Source organism: Thamnophis elegans, chromosome 1 (assembly GCF_009769535.1).
Source record: "Thamnophis elegans isolate rThaEle1 chromosome 1, rThaEle1.pri, whole genome shotgun sequence".
Taxonomy (NCBI): domain Eukaryota; kingdom Metazoa; phylum Chordata; class Lepidosauria; order Squamata; family Colubridae; genus Thamnophis; species Thamnophis elegans.
The window spans coordinates 53327181-53344817 of NC_045541.1; the positions used below are offsets into that span (position 1 = coordinate 53327181).

At 40.4% G+C, this 17637-nt stretch overlaps 1 protein-coding gene across 1 annotated transcript in view; it reads right to left on the minus strand.

Annotated features, from left to right (window-relative positions):
* Positions 1-341: 341 nt before the first annotated feature.
* PDIA5 (protein disulfide isomerase family A member 5) overlaps positions 342-17637 on the minus strand; it is a 280958-nt gene continuing 263662 nt past the window's right edge. The window contains exons 16-17 of the mRNA XM_032217106.1: positions 9199-9333; positions 342-2097 (exon numbers count right to left, since the gene is read on the minus strand). Of these exons, the coding sequence (XP_032072997.1) occupies positions 2017-2097; positions 9199-9333 (216 nt within the window). The 3' untranslated portion in view covers positions 342-2016. The remainder of the gene's footprint in view (positions 2098-9198; positions 9334-17637) is intronic.

A 17637-nucleotide genomic window follows, 5' to 3' on the forward strand; every position in this document is an offset into this window, starting at 1 on the left:
TTATGTTGAGTCCCACATTTTATTTATCCTATTCTCTCTTACATATATACACACTCCCTTCTGCAGCCCCCTATGCACTGCAGAGACATAGATATGGTGATATCCCAGATGTTGTTGATCAACTTTTATAATTTCTCCAAATCCTCCACCAGAGGGAGCAAAGGAACCTCCTAACAAAGGAATAAAAAAGGGCAAGTAAGTTTTTCTTCTTTCTTACAAAGGCCTTTGGGAGAGAGAATAAATAAATGAAAATGCTGGACTTTTCTGGATGGTACCAATGGTTTACTACCCATTTGCACAATTTCAGGCAGTTCAAATTTCTACAATAAAGGGAATCAATATTGCATATTTCCAATCATTTTATTTTTGGATCCAATTCAAAAAAATCACAAAAATAATAATCATAAATCCATAAAGACAGATTGTCCAGATCACCTTCACAGAATCAGCACACAATTACGGACCTGTAAAAGCTGGTTATAATGCTGTATTTTCTTTACACTGCTGACAGGGCCAGACAAGTGTTGTGTTGTTGTTGTTCTTTAAAAAAGTATGACCTGTTTCTATAGAGCTCTTAAAAAGTTATGTTTCTTTTAATATCCACATACAGACAAGCCTTTGGAACATAAATACATATAGTTGCATGACGGTTCTGCCTATCAAAAATATCAATGCCTCTGTCAAACAGTCAGGTGGAATGCTTAGCAAAGACTCAGTTGTTGTCATAAATTAAATAGAAGCTTCTACCTGCACTACACCTAAAGGAGCATCTGACAACATGAATGTCAACACATACACCAAGAGTCGCTTTCATACTTGATGTGTGCTGCTGCAGAGACATTGATTTTAATCAATCATACATTCTATAAAGATATGTAAACAATTCAGGTACGGCATATTACAAAAAGAAGAGGAGGAAAAGTAAAACACCACTACAGTCAATTAAGATCTGAAATGGCCCAATGCTTCATTATTTCCTATTATCCCTGAGCATCTTAAAAATGACTCTCCCACATTAATCGGGGTGGGGGGTGGGGAGAGGGGGAGAAGAAGCATAATCTTTGCAAGATGGCAAGAGGACATCCTAATCGTAAGCTGACATGCTGTACATTTGGCAAAATTGAACGTGGCTAGAAATATATCCGCTGATGGCGGGAAAAGTTATTCTCCCTCCTGTAGCCCCTAAATTGTATCAATCCTGCCATGGTGCCTTGTTCTTGCTGATGTCCCATCAACTACACAAAGTGACACTGTGCAGAACATGGAATCTCTGGACCAGAGGTGGTATTCGGCCGGTTCTTACAGGCTTGGGTGAACCAGTAGTGGCGGCTGTTGGAGACTCCGCCCACCTGCCCCAATGTAATGTGCGACCTTCTGCACATGCTCACATAGCAAAGGTAAGTGAATTCTACCACTGCCCTGGACTGAAAGTGCCCCTTTATCCCAAAATGGGTCCTGAAATAAGTGCCAGGCACACGTGCCCTGTAAAACTGCCCTTGACAAACCGTTGGGCTGAGGCCTCCGAGTGTACCAGCATGCTCTACTTCCTCTACTTCCCCTAATTGAACTTGTATCTGATGAATATTTTTGCATCTTCTTTTATTTCCCCCCCTCCCATTTTTAAAAGCCATTTCTCATAAATCTCTTTTCAAAATTAAAAGAAAAACACACGCAAAGATTACTTTGTCAGAGGAAATCACTATCAAACCTACAGATTACAAAAAGATTGCATAGGAGTATCGATGGGCATAGGTGCACTGAATAGCAAGAAAATGCTCTTCTTTTGTTCTTCTCCATAACAGAATATGGCAACAATGACAGTATTTTTCTTTAAAAAGAAAAAAGAATGATTTTAATTTATTTTCAAAGTTGTAGAAAATGGCAATGGCGGTCTATAAAAGCAAAGTCTGTTCTTTAAAAGATGTATCATCTCAGGCCTTGTACCAGTGACCCTGAGACCCTTCACAGTGCAGTGGAATTGTGTTTTTTTTTTCTTGTTTCTTTTTGAGGCAGAAGTTACAATTCATCTTTCTTCTTCCCTATCTTCTCATGATCTCGCTCTCGGAGAGTTCGCATGTAAACTGAAAATCCAGATTCCTAGAATTTCAGACAAAAACAAACAATTAGTTACATACTAAAACACATATGGAAAGGGGCCATTGTTCTTCACCTCTGCTCTAGATGGAGGGGCTCCAATGAGAAAGGAAATTATTTGTTATGAAAGGAATAGCCTGAGTTCTCTTCCCATAGTCACATAACTCCCTCCATATTCTTTTATTTAAGCAACCTTCAGCTCTGGAGCCGCAAGTGGCTCTTTCATCCCTCTGCTGTGGCTCCCCTTTCCTGGGCGGATCCACAATTTATAGGGTTTTTGGTTAGGACAGGTAGAGGAAAAAGGATGCCACACTAGGAGGAGACTCTATGGTGGGAGAACCAGACTTCTGGTTGGCTCCAGAACTGAAAACTCAACTCAAGGACCAGGTGGCAGGAGAAGCCAGGGCCCTGGTCTCAGGTTGCTGTTGCTAAATGCCAGGTCTGTGATCCAGAAAGCTCCCCTCGTCCGGGACTTAATACTTGACGAGGGGGCAGACCTGGCATGTATTACTGAGACCTGGTTGGGCCATGAGGGAGGAGTCCCCTTCTCTGAAATGTGCCCAGAAGGGTTTCAGGTGCTCCATCAACCACGACACTAAAGAAGGGGTGGAGGAGTGGCAATTATTATCCAGGAATCTTTAACGCCTCACAGGAGCCCTGCTCCGGAGATTGTTGGGTGTGAGTCCCATCTTTTGAAGTTGGACCTAGGGGTTCAAGTGAGCACGCTGTTGGCGTACCAACCTCCTAGCTGCGTCACAACAGCCCTGCCTGCGCTCCTGGAGTCAGTAGCCAGGTTGGCGATTGAGTTCCCCAGACTGTTAGTACTGGGGGACTTTAATCTGCCATCCTTAGGTGAACGCTCTGATGGGGCCCAGGAGTTCATGGCTTCCATGACAGCCATGGACTTGACCCAAGTAATCCAGGGTCCGACTCATAGAGCGGGACACACGCTTGACCTAGTGTTTCTCTTGGGGCAGTGGAGACGTGATCTCGAGTTAAGGGAAATAGACATCACGCCCTTGTCATGGTCGGATCACTACCTGTTGAGGCTTGATTTTTGGAAGCTACTCCCCCACCGCAGAGAGGTGGAACCGATTAAGTGGTTCCGCCCCAGACACCTGATGGACCCGTTGGGATTTCAGAAGGAGCTTGGGGAGATTCCTGACTCTCTTGCCCACAATCCGGCAGAGTCCCTGGTCACCCCCTGGAACACAGCGGCGACTGGGGCCCTGGACCAGATTGCGCCTTTGCGGCCTCTCCGCAGCAGTGGATCCCGGAGGGCTCCTTGGTTTACTGAGGAACTCCGGGAGATGAAGCGCCAAAAGAGACGCCTAGAATGACGCTAGAGGGCTAGTAACTCCGAATCCATCCGAACACTGCTAAGAGCCTTTATTAGGACTTATCTCATGGTGATACGGGCGGCAAAATGTGCGCATTTTTCAGCTCTCATTGCGTCCGCAGAATCTCGGCCAGCTGCCCTGTTTAGGATAACCCGTTCCCTCCTGAATGGGGGGGAAACAGGGGATGCCTTGCAGGGTCGAGCTGAGGAGTTTGCTCAGTTTCTGACGGACAAAATCGCTCAGATTCGGACAGACCTGGACTCCATTTGGACAGAACCAGCAGAGATGCCAAGGGAGGGTCTTGCTCAGACTTTCTGGAATGAGTTCCAGCTTGTCACCCCTGATGAAGTGGACAAGGCCATGGGAGCGATGAGTGCCTCCACCTGTTTACTGGATCCTTGCCCCCCCCGGCTGGTTTCGACCAGCAGGGAGGTAACACGAGGCTGGCTCCAGAGAATCACGAACGCCTCCTTGATGGAGGGATCCTTTCCACGGCCTCTTAAGGAGGCGGTGGTGAGACCCCTCCTCAAGAGCCTTCTCTGGACCCAGCTATTTTTAAAAACTATCATCCATTCTCCAACCTCCCTTTTTTAGGCAAGGTTGTTGAGAAGGTGGTGGCCTTCCAACTCCGACGGACCTTGATGAAGCAGATTATCTAGACCCTTTTCAGTCTGGTTTCAGGCCTGGTTACTCCACCGAAACAGCTTTGGTCGCACTAACCAATGATCTCTGGCGGGCCAGGGACAGAAGCCATTCCTCTGTCCTTGTGCTCCTTGACCTCTCAGCGGCCTTCGATACCATCGACCATGGTATCCTTCTGCGATGGCTGGAAGAGGTGGGAGTGGGAGGCACCGTTTTACGGTGGTTCTCCTCTTACCTCTCCGACAGGTCGCAGTCGGTGTTGGTCGGAGGACAGAGGTCGACTCCTAGGCCCCTCAATTATGGGGTGCCGCAGGGGTTGGTCCTGTCCCCCCCTCCTATTTAACATCTACATGAAGCCACTGGGCGAGATCATCCACCGGCACGGGATTAAATACCACCAGTATGCGGACGATACTCAGTTGTATCTGTCCGCCCCGTGCCAACTCAGTGAAGCGGTGGAAGTGATGTGCCAGTGCCTGGAAGCTGTTAGGGTCTGGATGGGAGTGAACAAACTCGCACTCAATCCGGACAAGACCGAATGGCTGTGGATGTTGCCCCCTAAGGACAGTCCATCCAATCCGTCCTTAACCCTGGGGGGAGAAAAATTGCCCCCCTCAGAGAGGGTTCGCAATTTGGGGGTCCTCCTGGACTCACAGCTGACCTTGGCCTTTGCCCAGGTTCACCTGGTGCACCAATTGCGGCCCTATCTGGCCCGGGAGGCACTTCAGACAGTCACTCATGCCCTCATCATCTTAAGACTGGATTACTTGGGGCTGCCCCTGAAAAGTGTTCGGAGACTGCAATTAGTCCAGAATGCAGCCGCACGAGCAATACTGGGTGTGCCAAGGTACACCCACATCACACCTATCCTCCGCGAGCTGCACTGGCTGCCCATTGGTCTCCGAACATGATTCAAGGTGCTGGTTATCACCTTTAAAGCCCTACATGGCCTGGGACCCGGGTACCTGCAAGACCGTCTTCTGCCACATACCTCTCTTAGACCAATAAGATCACACAGGATGGGCCTTCTCCGGGTGCCTTCAGCGGGACAATGCCGGCTGGCGACGCCTAGGAGTAGGGCCTTCTCTGTTGCCGCTCTGGCCCTATGGAATGAGCTGCCCCCAGAGATCCGGGCCCTGCCCACTCTCATGGCCTTTCGCAAAGCCATTAAAACCTGGCTTTTCCGGCAGGCCTGGGTCTGTTGACCCCTTGATTGAGGTCCAGCCCCCTCCTGATTGGGTGTTTGTTGTGTTCCTTTTTTAACTTTGTTGTGTCCCATTCTCTTTTTAAAATTCTTTTTAATCTTTTTTCATTTCTGTAAGCCGCCCGGAGTCCTTCGGGATTGGGCGGCATAGAAATTCAATAAATGAAATGAAATGAAATGAAAGGGGGGCTTCCAGTTATGACCTTTGTGGCTTTTTGAGTGTTTAAGGTTGCCGACCCCTGATTTAGGGTAATTGATAGTTTCCAGCTCCCTATGTAAATTTTTTTCCTCTATTATTAGTTCAATCATTCCATATATAACATTTTATGTATTACAATACTTTACATGAAGACTTCATTATTAGAAAAAATAGGGAGAAACTACAAGTGCCTTTCTTTATATATAGGATGTAAAGTTATTGGGATTGTGGTTTATGAACTTGATTAAAAAAAAACCAACTTTTTATCCATAGAAATCTCTCAATAAAGATCCAATTGTCTAGAAAATCAAGTCTACAAAGGATTATTATCAAGATAAGTGTCTCTAGTGTCAAACTGTCCTTATCTTCTGTGTCATTAGCCTATTGATTAGCATGACACAAAACAAATGATTTCTAGAAAGAAAGATGACATTTCCAAGATGTGTAATACTGTGTTTAATTGAAAATCATCACAGACCTTTGGGAATCAATAATATAAAAATGAAGGAATGAATTAATTAATGAATACATGTTGTTTTTTCTATGGCAACTCAGTAGCAAGAATGATACTTCTAATCAACAGGGTATTGGTTCAGTATCCTTAGATCTTTTCCAACAAACAGTGAGGGTTAAAGCTAAGCCACTGCAGATGTCTTTACATATTTAAATATTTCTGAGAAGTTTAGATTAGATCTGACATTTTATCCAAAATGCTTGGACACACAATGCAATAGGAAGTGAACTACTTTACTTTGTCTGATGCATCTGTCAATCTTAACTGAGAATGTTACGCATCACTAGGTATAAAATTTGAGACTCTAGTAAACACCCTGAACAACTATTTTTTGATTAGAACTCTACCTGCTATTACAAATGTTATCCAAAATGTATTATCCAGCCCAGTGAAGCTGCTTATGATGCTCCCTTCATCACTTTAACAAAACAGGGAATACTTTATCTATGTAACCACTGAAAATAACACTTCTACAAATTAAATGAGCTTTTAAATGCATGCTACAGATCCTGTCAGTCAAATAATGTTGACTGGCAAGGACTGGACTGGGCTACCTCTGCTATAGCCTCCTTGTGGAATATTCTTATTAGAGTGACTTTTCAAAGGGCTTTGGTCTCGGGCTTGGGGCTCAGAATGTATTAATGGTCCCATTTCTTGGTTGTTGGGTGGTTAATGATCTCGACTGCTGTATATATTTATTTTTTGGATGTTTTAATTGTTGAATTGTTTTATAGTTTTAGAAGCTGCCCAGTCACTTGGCTGAGAAGGGCAGCTATAGATATTTGATGAATGATTCTTTTAAGATGTTCAATCCTGTATTTCTTCATAACAATTCATACTCTTCGCCTATCTTTTTCCACACTCACCGCAGAGTAGCCAGAAATCAAGATCTAAAGAACTATACCGTCCAATGCACAGAAGATAGGGATGGTGCAATGTTTACTGTCTGAAACTGCCAATAACATCATCAACCATATTTGAAGCTCAGGGGATTTCCCAAGTATTATAAGATATAAATTAAATGATCCTTGGAGATGTCTAGAAGCAGAACACATATTTAAATTCTCCCCAGTCGGCTGTCAGGTGCAATTCAAGATGCTAGTTATCTCTTACAAAGCCCTTCATGGCAGAGACCCTGATTCTCCGAGGGACTATCTGTTTTCCGTAGCTTTTGCCATCCTGTACAATGGGTCAGTTAATGTGTTTTGGGCTCCAGTGCTCCAACAACATTATTTGATGGGACTGAGCAACAAAATACTATTACAATACCTGCTCTCTAAAACATCCCCCCCCCCGAAATTTGCAAGTTCCCTAACCTGACCTTATTTACACGAGTCCTTAAATGTATTTAGAACTTTAACAGCATTGTAAATCTTGATGATTTCTTCAATAAGAATAAAGGTTCAATATAATGTTAAAAAGAATTCCCAGAATTATTGTCAATAGAGCTAACATTGTTTAAAACAAGCTGCAAGGAAGAGAAGGTAAGTAGGCATGTTACTTTAAGCAAAGGTACACAGGTGAGTCATTTAATAATAGCTTGGCAATAATAGTTTTTTCTAGCACACATATTTTAGCTGTTTATGAGATAAGCCTACAACAGTCATTAAAGAAAAATGAAGCAACGTAACAACTAATTAATTTTTCCAAAGTACAATGGGAAAAATACATTTTCCAAGAATGTTAAAAGAACATTCATATGATAAATCATCATCTAAACATGACCTAAAAAGAACCCTGATGGCCCAGTGATTAGAATGCAGTATTGCAGGCAAACTCTGCCCTAGCCTGGAGTTTGATCCATTTCAATGGAGTTGACTCAGCTTTCCATCCTTCCCAGGTCAATAAAATGAGGACCTAGATTGTTGGGGGCAATGTGCAAATAATGCTTATATTGTAATCCACCCAGAGTGTGTTGTAAATGCTATGGAGTAGTATAAACTATTGCTATTTATCATTTTCACAAGCCATTTAATTTAAGTAACTGAATTGATAAAATCAGTAATACTATGGCTTAAAAACAAATTAGTGCTCTTCGTAGTTAATATGAGGATAGTTCATACTTAACACTAACATCCGTTACCAAAATGAGAAACAAACAAACAAAAAAAGCATATTCCTCTTTGCACCCAAAAGTATCAGAAACTAGTTCTGAGTATTGCTGCCTTAAAGTAGGTTTTCTATTCCAAGGTGCAGGTAATCCTTGACTTACAACAGTTTGTTTAGTGACTGTTCAAAGTTACAAAGGCACTAACAAAAAGTGTCTGTTATGACCATTTTTCACACTTATGACTGTTGCAGCATTCACATGGCCTTGTGACCAAAATTTGGATGTTTGGCAACAGGTTCACATTTATGACGGTTGCAATGTCCTGAGGGTCATGTGAACAGCTTTTGCGACCTTCTAACAAGCAAAGTCAATTGGAAAGGCAGATTCACTTAACAACCGTGTTACTAACTTAACAACTGTACTGATTCACTTAACAACTGTGACTATAAAGGTTGTAAAATGGAGCAAAACTCACTTAACAAATGTCTCGCTTAACAACATAAATTTTTGGCTCAATTGTGTTCATAAATTGAGGACTACCTGGAATTTTTCTGTTGCAACTTTAACCTTCCTTCTAATAAATATTTTAGTCAGAAATTCTCTAGATTGTTTCAATTCTTAATTGTTAAGAAGGAGGTGTCTGACTTTTGGGCTGATAAAATCTCATTCTAAAAGCAAACTATAAGACATCAAAAATTTATAACACATTATTATTCACTGAATATTAAATTGTAAAGGCCCTATTTCTGTAGAATTCCCACATGATGTAACTGCAATAATGTTAAAGGAAGTCCTTTAGGATATTCTGGAATGCCCTCTCATAATTTCAGTGTACCCAAAGGACAAGTGAAAACTTAATTTAAAATGAGTTTTCAAACATCCTCCGGATGGGTTTATCTGCTACATTAGCTAGGATTGGATACAAAAATTTGAGACTAATTTTCACTCATGCCAAATACCCTCAGATACTTAATAAGCAAGACTCACAATAAAAGGTTCCAAAAGGACTTCATGCCAAATATACACAAGGAGACGAGATGATAACCAAATGCGGCTTTCTTTCTGGAAGCATTAAATTTCCATTGCTAAATGCTGTCCCACCCCATATATGCTTATTTAAAAATAGCTGACTTTTGTTTTCCAGCATATACTTACCACTCTGTCTCCATTGTATTTTTCTATAAATTTTCCATAATTATAATAGTTAAAGGTTGGATATCCATCCACTCCTTCCTGCTTACACAAGTCACGGTTTTGTTCTTTGGCACAATCCACTGCAGCATAGGCAATCTGGAGAGAGAGATAATACTAATAATAATACTAATACTACTACTACTACTACTAGTAATCATCATCATCATCATCATCATCATCATCATGAACATCTATTAATCGAAGTAAAGAACAAAAATCTATTGAAGGTCCAACAGACGAAACAAGAATACAGAAAAAATGTGATAAAAACAAAAATGGAGAGTTGGCAGAACAAAGCATTGCATGGTCAATTTCTGGAAAAAATAAAAGATAAAATGGACAGTGAAAAAACTTGGTTATGGTTAACAGCAGGTACATTAAAGAAAGAAACAGAGTCACTAATCCTGGCTGCGCAAGAACAAGCTATCCGCACAAATGCCATTAAGGCCAAAATCGAAAAATCCTCTGATGATGCCAAATGCAGACTTTGCAAAGAAGCTGATGAAACTGTTGATCACATACTCATCTGCTGTAAAAAAAATCACGCAGACGGATTATAAATTGCGGCACAATTCAGTAGCACAAATGATCCATTGGAATTTGTGCAAAAATTATAATATTAAAAGAGCAACAAACTGGTGGGAACATAAGCCTGAAAAAGTCACCGAAAATCAGATGGTCAAGATCTTGTGGGATTTTCACATACAAACGGACAAAATACTGGCGCATAATACACCAGACATCATACTGGTTGAGAAAAATAAGGTTACAATAACAGACATCGCAACACCAGGTGATAGCAGGGTCCACGAGAAGGAATATGAAAAAAACCATGAAATACGAGGACTTGAAAATCGAAATTCAACGACTATGGCACAAACCAGCAGTGGTAATTCCAGTGGTAATTGGCACACTGGGTGCTATTCCAAAAGCACTGGAATTACATTTAAAACAGTTAAAAATTGATAAAATCACCATCAGTCAAATGCAAAAAGCTGCACTGCTTGGATCTGCACGCATATTACGAAAATATGTTACGACGTCCTAGGCCCCTGGGTGGGGCCCGACTAGTAACCAATGCCAAATCCGGAGAAACAACTGGCCGCTGTGATACAATTGTATAATAATAATAATAATACTGGATCAATTAAATGGAGCTCAGATACTTTAAATCTGGAATGAGCTGGAAAGCATTTCCAGTATCTAAATACCTGAAATATTCCAATAACTAGAAAACATCTCCAAAGTTTAAATACTATTTAGCTTTAAAATGTTAAGGTCTAAGTTTGAATAGGGTTGATCAAATTTATAACATTCTTGGACATAAGAACCAGTTTGGTTGGTTGGCTGAGGCTCCAAGCCAGAAAGCGGGAAACAATGTGTTCCATTCCCGCCTTAACTGGCCAGCTGGGCAACTTTGGGCTAGTGATTCTCTCAGTCCAACTTTCCTCACAGGGTTGTTACTGTGGGGAAAATAGGAGGAAGGTGTTGTTAGATACAATCACAGCCTTGAGTTATTTATATAAATAATAAAGGCAGTGGACAATTAAATAAATTACAAATTCCAATACGTGCTTTGGGCAAAATCTAACACTTTTTCCCCTCTCTCACTGATATAGATTCCTTGAAATTTTAATTAGACTAACTGTATAAACACATGGAAAGCAACACTAGTACATTTGATAAAGTAATTAGATCTATAGCTTCTTAACGGTAAAGGTATGTGCTAGTTGTTCCCAACTCTAGGGAGTAGTGTTCATCTCCGTTTCAAAGTTGAAGAGCCCACCCTGTCTGAAGACGTCTCTGTGGTCATTTGTCCAGCATGACTAAATGGTAAAGGTGCACGGAATGCTGTTACCTTCCCACCAAAGGTGGTCCCTATTTTTCTACTTCTATTTTTACAAGCTTTTGAACTGCTAGGTTGGCAGAAGCTGGGAGAAGTAACAGGAGCTCACTCCGTTATGTGGCGCTAGCGATTCGAACCGCTGACATTTCTGATTGAAAAGCTCAGCATCTTAGCCACTGAGCCACCGTGTCCCTATAGCTTCTTACAGTTAGTCTAATCAATGTCTCTGGGAACATGTTCTGCAAATTCTACGTGAGGAAATATGTGGCTATCAGTCTCCTGTATCTCTGTGTTTTTTGTTTTATTCCTTTATTTATTATTATTTACATACCCAAGGGTATTCATTCACCTTTGCCCAAGGCCAGAGAAAGAGCCAGGTCTTCAAGGCTCTTCAAAACAACAGTGGGGTGGAGGCTACCTAGATCTCAGAGGGAACCCCACTCCAGAAACCCAGAGTGCACTAATCCCTCGAGACAATACAGCTGTGCAGATATTATGAGAGATCGGCTGTCCCTCAAGTAATCTGGCCCTATGCCATGAAGGAATTTATAGATAATGATCATCACCTTGATTTACACCTGGAAACAAACAGGAAATCAGTGTAGCCTAGGAAGCAGAGGTATTAAATGGACATATCAAGGCACACCCTTCACTGTCCATACTGCGTCTGCATTCTGAATCAGGGTAAGCATCTGGAGAGTCTTTTAAAGCAGCTCCAAGTACAGCATGTTGTAGCAATCAAGCCATGAGGTAACTAGTGTGACTGATTGACTGAAGAGCTTCCTAATGAATAGATATTATAATAGTGGAAGGCAGTAGCTAACAAAATACCATCTCAGCCATTAATGTAACCACTTGGCCTTCAAATAATCACAGTTCTGTACACCTACTGCTTAGCTTCTAAAACAAGGACATAAATAACCTATTTCCAGAGTTACTGTGGATATATTTGCATATATCTGTATGCATACATTTTATATATTTATTTGAAATTAAATGTGTAATTTATAAAGACATATGCTTCCTCCGCAAATCTCACAAAAGAGTTCCTCATTCAAAAGGACCTTGCAAGATCGATGTGTTAAAAATTTGCTTATAAGTTATTTTCTCCAAGATTCTCTTGAACTTTTATTCTAACCATTCAGAATTTCCCAATTATTGATGCATAGTGTTGTGGCCGGCAGGAGCCATTGGAGCTGCCACCAGACTCCGACAGCGAGGGCCCCTATGAGTCGGCCCTGGAGGATGTAGAGGACCATGGACAGGGTTCCGACACCGAGCAGGGCGCAGAGAGACTGGTTGGCCACCAGGCGGCACCTGAGCCTTGGATCAGTGGGGAGGAGACAAGAGAGAGCGATCCAGAAACCAACTGTGAGTTGTTCCGGGATGCATGCCGTCAAAGGGCTACTCGGCATCAAGAACAACTACGTAATTACAGGAGGTAATTACGCTCAGTTGATGCTCATTAAGCTCCTCTCCCAGACTATAAAAGAGACTGCTTGTAGCACACCCTTCTTGCAGAAGTCAACGTTTGGGACTAAAGAGAAATGAACTTGGCAGGCTGGATTGCTGCCAGAGTTTGTTTGCATTGCTGCCAAGGTTTCTTGGACTTGCTGCCAAAGTCCTTATCAGTGTGTTTATTTGGCTTTCAGCCACCGAGAGTCTGGACTTGCTAATTAAAGGACATTCCATTTTACGCTTGTCTCGGCTTTCGTTACTGAACGGAGGAGGGGGTCAGAACACATAGTATACCTACAAAAACATCCAAAGAAAGCTCTTGTAGAGTTTAAACGTGCTTAAATGCAGACAATACTTTTAATTTTAATGTGATTGCTGGCTCGACTACCAAATGGAAAAGTTAACACAATCCGGTTATAAGAACCTCATTTTGCCTTGTCGGCTATCACAGATTTATGATGGTTAAATGCATTTTGGTATGCCTTTAACTTCCTGATAATACATGGTCACTGTTAAATATACATCTATTACACAATTCTTACTAATTATCATTAGCAAAGGGCATGCCATTTCTTACAGTTCTATTGATTTACTCAGAACTCCCTATAATTATTTCTTTACTCCAACTGATGCTGCCTCCTACAACCTCTTTTTAGAAATACAGGCCTCTCTTATTTCAGAGTCTCCTTATGCGGGCAGTTAGAAAGTGCTGGCTGCTTACCTGGCAATACAAACTGAATTGTCAGGTTAAGCAAGTGGACTTGTGTTAATTTGCTGCTTTAGCAAATCTAATTCTTCCAACTGGCTCACGTATAATTCTTTACTACAGATATTTCCAGTATTGATCTTTTCTGTAATGGTCTCCTTGGGTTTTTCTCAAGCCTTACTTCCTCTGGAGGAGTATCAGCAACACAAAATGCTATGGAGACTCTCAAAGTCCAGTTCTCTCTGATATTGTCTTCTTCTATCTAAACTAATCATCTATTCATCATCTATGTATGGCCTTGCAGTATGCTATGCCATACAAAATGCAATGAACTCAGTAGAAAAACTAGCATCTCAAAGTTATGATTTCTAGCCTAAGGATCTATCAGGGTGGTTTTCTGAAATATTTTTAGAAGCGGTATCCTAGAGGACCATTTTCCAATGAAAATGAAAATAGAGTGCCCTGATTTATTTCAGAATCAATCTGATGGGAATCACAAAGTGTCTGCCATAAGTACATCAAAGGGCAATAAAATGCCACTATTCAAAGCCTTTTAAGAAGTAAACATCATTGTAGATTTAATCCACTAACTCATGGTATGTCCCAAAATTTAAGAAGAGTTATTTATATATAAAAGATAAACTGCTATCACCCAAACCAAGTTTGAGAAATATGTGGTCCTGAGCTCAAAAGTAACTAGCAATTACCATCTTTCTTGACTGCCTCTCTCACTGGAAACGCCACAGGGAAGGCAGCTGCAAATTTAATTAATGCAGTTGGAATAAGATACTGGGGGAATAGCTAGGGTATATTGAAGGGCTGCCCGATCTATTCTTGATCAGAGCAGTCTACTTGTTTGCTTGTTTCTTTTCTATTTTTAAATCGATGAGGCTATCAAATTTATTATAATACATACCCAATTTATCAGGTCTTTTTTTTAAAAAAAACAACAACAACTATATTATCCTATCTGTAAGTATGCATTTCAGATGTACAGAAGTATGCCTAAGAGATTGAAAACAAGTCTTATAATGAATCTTACATAAAGTCCAGACACCTGTATTATTAAACATGTAGAAGGTGGTTAACAACATTCTACAGTGGAGACAGTAATCTCAAACTAGAAGTTTGAAAGCACCTGACAGAGCAAATTTGTCTGAGACAGGAAATTGGAGGCCAGTCACATTGAAACCACTTTTTGACCCCTTGAAAAGAAAAGCAAACAAATGAACAAAAAAAACCAGGAACAAACACAATATTTCATGGACACATAGTGTTTGCCTGCAATTTTAAACACCTGACAACAACCTTTTCCTTAATTTCAAAGCCCTCTCCAGGAGATTAGTTCAGACTCCTGTATGAGTTATTGATATCTTCAACCACAACTAGCCATGAGAGGGCGAGATTTCACATAGAAATCTCAAGAAATATGAAATTAACTTTTAATGACTATAATGTTTTTAATTACATAATATTTCCGACACATTGCATGAATTCAACAGGCTAAAAGTTTTGCTGCTGATTTTTGTTGGTACTCAGTGTTTGATGCATCTTGCTGCAGTGTTCAACGAGAGTCAGCCAGCATTGATGGATTCTAGTTGTCCTGATACAGTTTTTCATTGTGACAACGTTGCTGAAAATTTTCATGGTGTCTGTCACTGATTGTATCTAGATTTTCAGGAAAGAAGTCCAAGAGTGAATGCAGAACACAAATCTTCAGTGACATGTTGCATTTCAGGATCCTGTATTTTGTAAAAAGTTTGTCAATTAGCTAACTATAACTTGGTGTTCTGTAGTTGCCAAGAAAATTCTCAACCACATCCTTGAATGCTATCCAGAAATTTTTTCTGCCCCTATTAACAGAAATTTAAATTGCTTGTCATTGATGACATATCTGATATATGGACCAACAAAAATGCCATCCTTAATATGGGCATCAGGAAACATCTACCTCAAATAACGAACACCTTCACTTTCCTTGTTCATTGCTTTCACAAAACTTTTTATCAGTCTGAGTCTTATGTGAAGCAGAGGCAAAATATATATTTGTCAGGTCAACAAGTAGTTAGGGTGCCTTGTTTTTCGGTCCTGAAACAAATTTTTTTTCAGAGAGGCCATTTTGTTTTTAATATCTCTTGGACAACTGCCCTATTTGCATACGTAAAAACAGTACTTGATGCATCCCAGCTTAATTTCAAGTGGCAGAGTCACTACTTTTAGATACTTTGACAGATATTCCAGTTGTACTAGGTGTACAGGATGTGCTTCAATAACAGTTCCATTCCCCCACCCCATCAGTGCAGCATAGCCAACAGGTACTGAAGGGTATATATTGTCATTGTCTAAGAAGACAGCTTTGAGGCTTAACACTGATGAATCAATAAAGAGATACAATTCTAGTAGATATTAGAATTGAGTAAACTTAAAACAAATAAAATATATAAGAAATTGCAGAAACAGGAGATTTCTATAAACCGGTATGTGATAGTTTAAATTACAGGTCATTTTCATGATTTGCAGCCAAAAATCTATAACAAAAGTGTTCAAGAAGCAAAACCTTTGTTGTCCAGGATTTTCAATTCCTCCTTGAAGTAACTAAGCCAAATAAAAGCACAGCAAAAAATACTAAATTACATAATACTATATGTCTTCAAACCTGATCATTACTTGACTACTCAAAAGAAAATATTTTACAGATGTTTACCTCAGTGATTCAACAAATCACTAAGTAAGCATTTGGTCCTGAAATGTTATAATGATATAGTTCAAAATGTGCCCTCAATTCCACCTGCTGGCATGACAATATAAATAACAAAAGCATTCTAAGTATCAAAGAGATAATCCCTAAAACCTGAATTTGCTGCACAGGGCTTCTGCAAAATTAGCACTGATGACATTACCTAGTTTGGGTAATTAAACATCTACAAGTAAACAAGCAAGCTCAGCGAGCACCAAGGACCCCTCATTCTCCAAAATTCTTTACATCAAATAATGTAACAGTGGATGTGATCTTATATATTATCTAGTGCTACCTTGTGCACAAATTTTATGTATTTGTGCCCTGATTTGAAAACCTCCAGCAAGGGGTGGTCATAGTCTTATAGGCAAATTGTTCCACTACTTAACGCTCTCAACATCTAGAACAGGGATCCCCAACCCCCAAGCCACAGCCCATTCCCGGGCCATGGCCAATTTGAAACTGGGCTGCCTTGAGCGATGGGCTGGCACATACACGTTGCTTGACTTGCATGAGTGGTGGGCTGGCACCTGTGCACACATTCTCATGCACATGCTGGCCTGCTGTTTGTGCAAGTTGAGCTGCATTTGCATGCACATGCGTGCCGGTCTGATGTTCGTATGGCCTGGTTTTCCTCTCCCTCCTAGCTAGGCTCCCAAACTGCAAAGGTTGGGGACTGCTGACCTAGAAAACCCACTTAATATTTAGCTTAGGTTGCTTATGTTTTAAATTTAACCCACTGGTCATTTCTTCAATTTGGTTCTAACACAGTCCATGTTCATTCCTCTTATATGTAAAAGATTTTGACATATTTGTAGCTGCTCTTAATATTCTTTTTTGCAAATTAAACATGCCCAGCTCCACTAACTGAACCTCATAGGGGATTGGTTTCCAGAACCATTATCTTAGTAACTCTCTTCTGAACCTTCTTTATGTTATTTTTAAAAAGTGCTGTACTTAAGAGCTGGTCTTGTTAGAACAGAATACAGTGAAAATAGCTTCTATTAATACAGTTCTAGGCTGCACTGGCTATTTTAGTTGCTTCATCACATACCTTAGTCATACAAAGATGTGGGTCACCAGTACTCCTAGATCTTCTGATAGCATTACTAAATTAGCTTTTCATATTCCATTCTAGAAGAAAATTTGAAGACTCCAAGGCATATTTTTGAAATAAGCAAAACAAAACCCCAGTTAAAAAGCAATCCTGTATTTGGAATTCTCAGCTGCACCAAAATAATCAAGAACTAACAAAAAAAATAACTGACCAAAAAAGATTAGCAATTAACATAGGGAATTCAAGAATTTTGAATAGTGGCTAACCTAAAATAATAACTTTAGTATAAAATCCTTTGCTATATAGGAGGGATATGATCCCAATTCTCTTCACTTCTTGTTATGAATTCAAATACGCACATGAATTAACCCAAACCCAATTAACGTTATCAATCACACTGACTACCATGTCCTAGCACATACCAATGAATATCTGCAATTGTATTCAATCAAATAAAATGATTTGCATAATTCTATAAAAAGTGCTTGCAAACCTACAAGTCTTTAGGCTGCTGCTGCTTTTGCTTCTGTTACAGCTCCTCTCAATAAGCCAATTTATACTTCAATGTAATTGTGGGGGGATTATTCTTCCATATG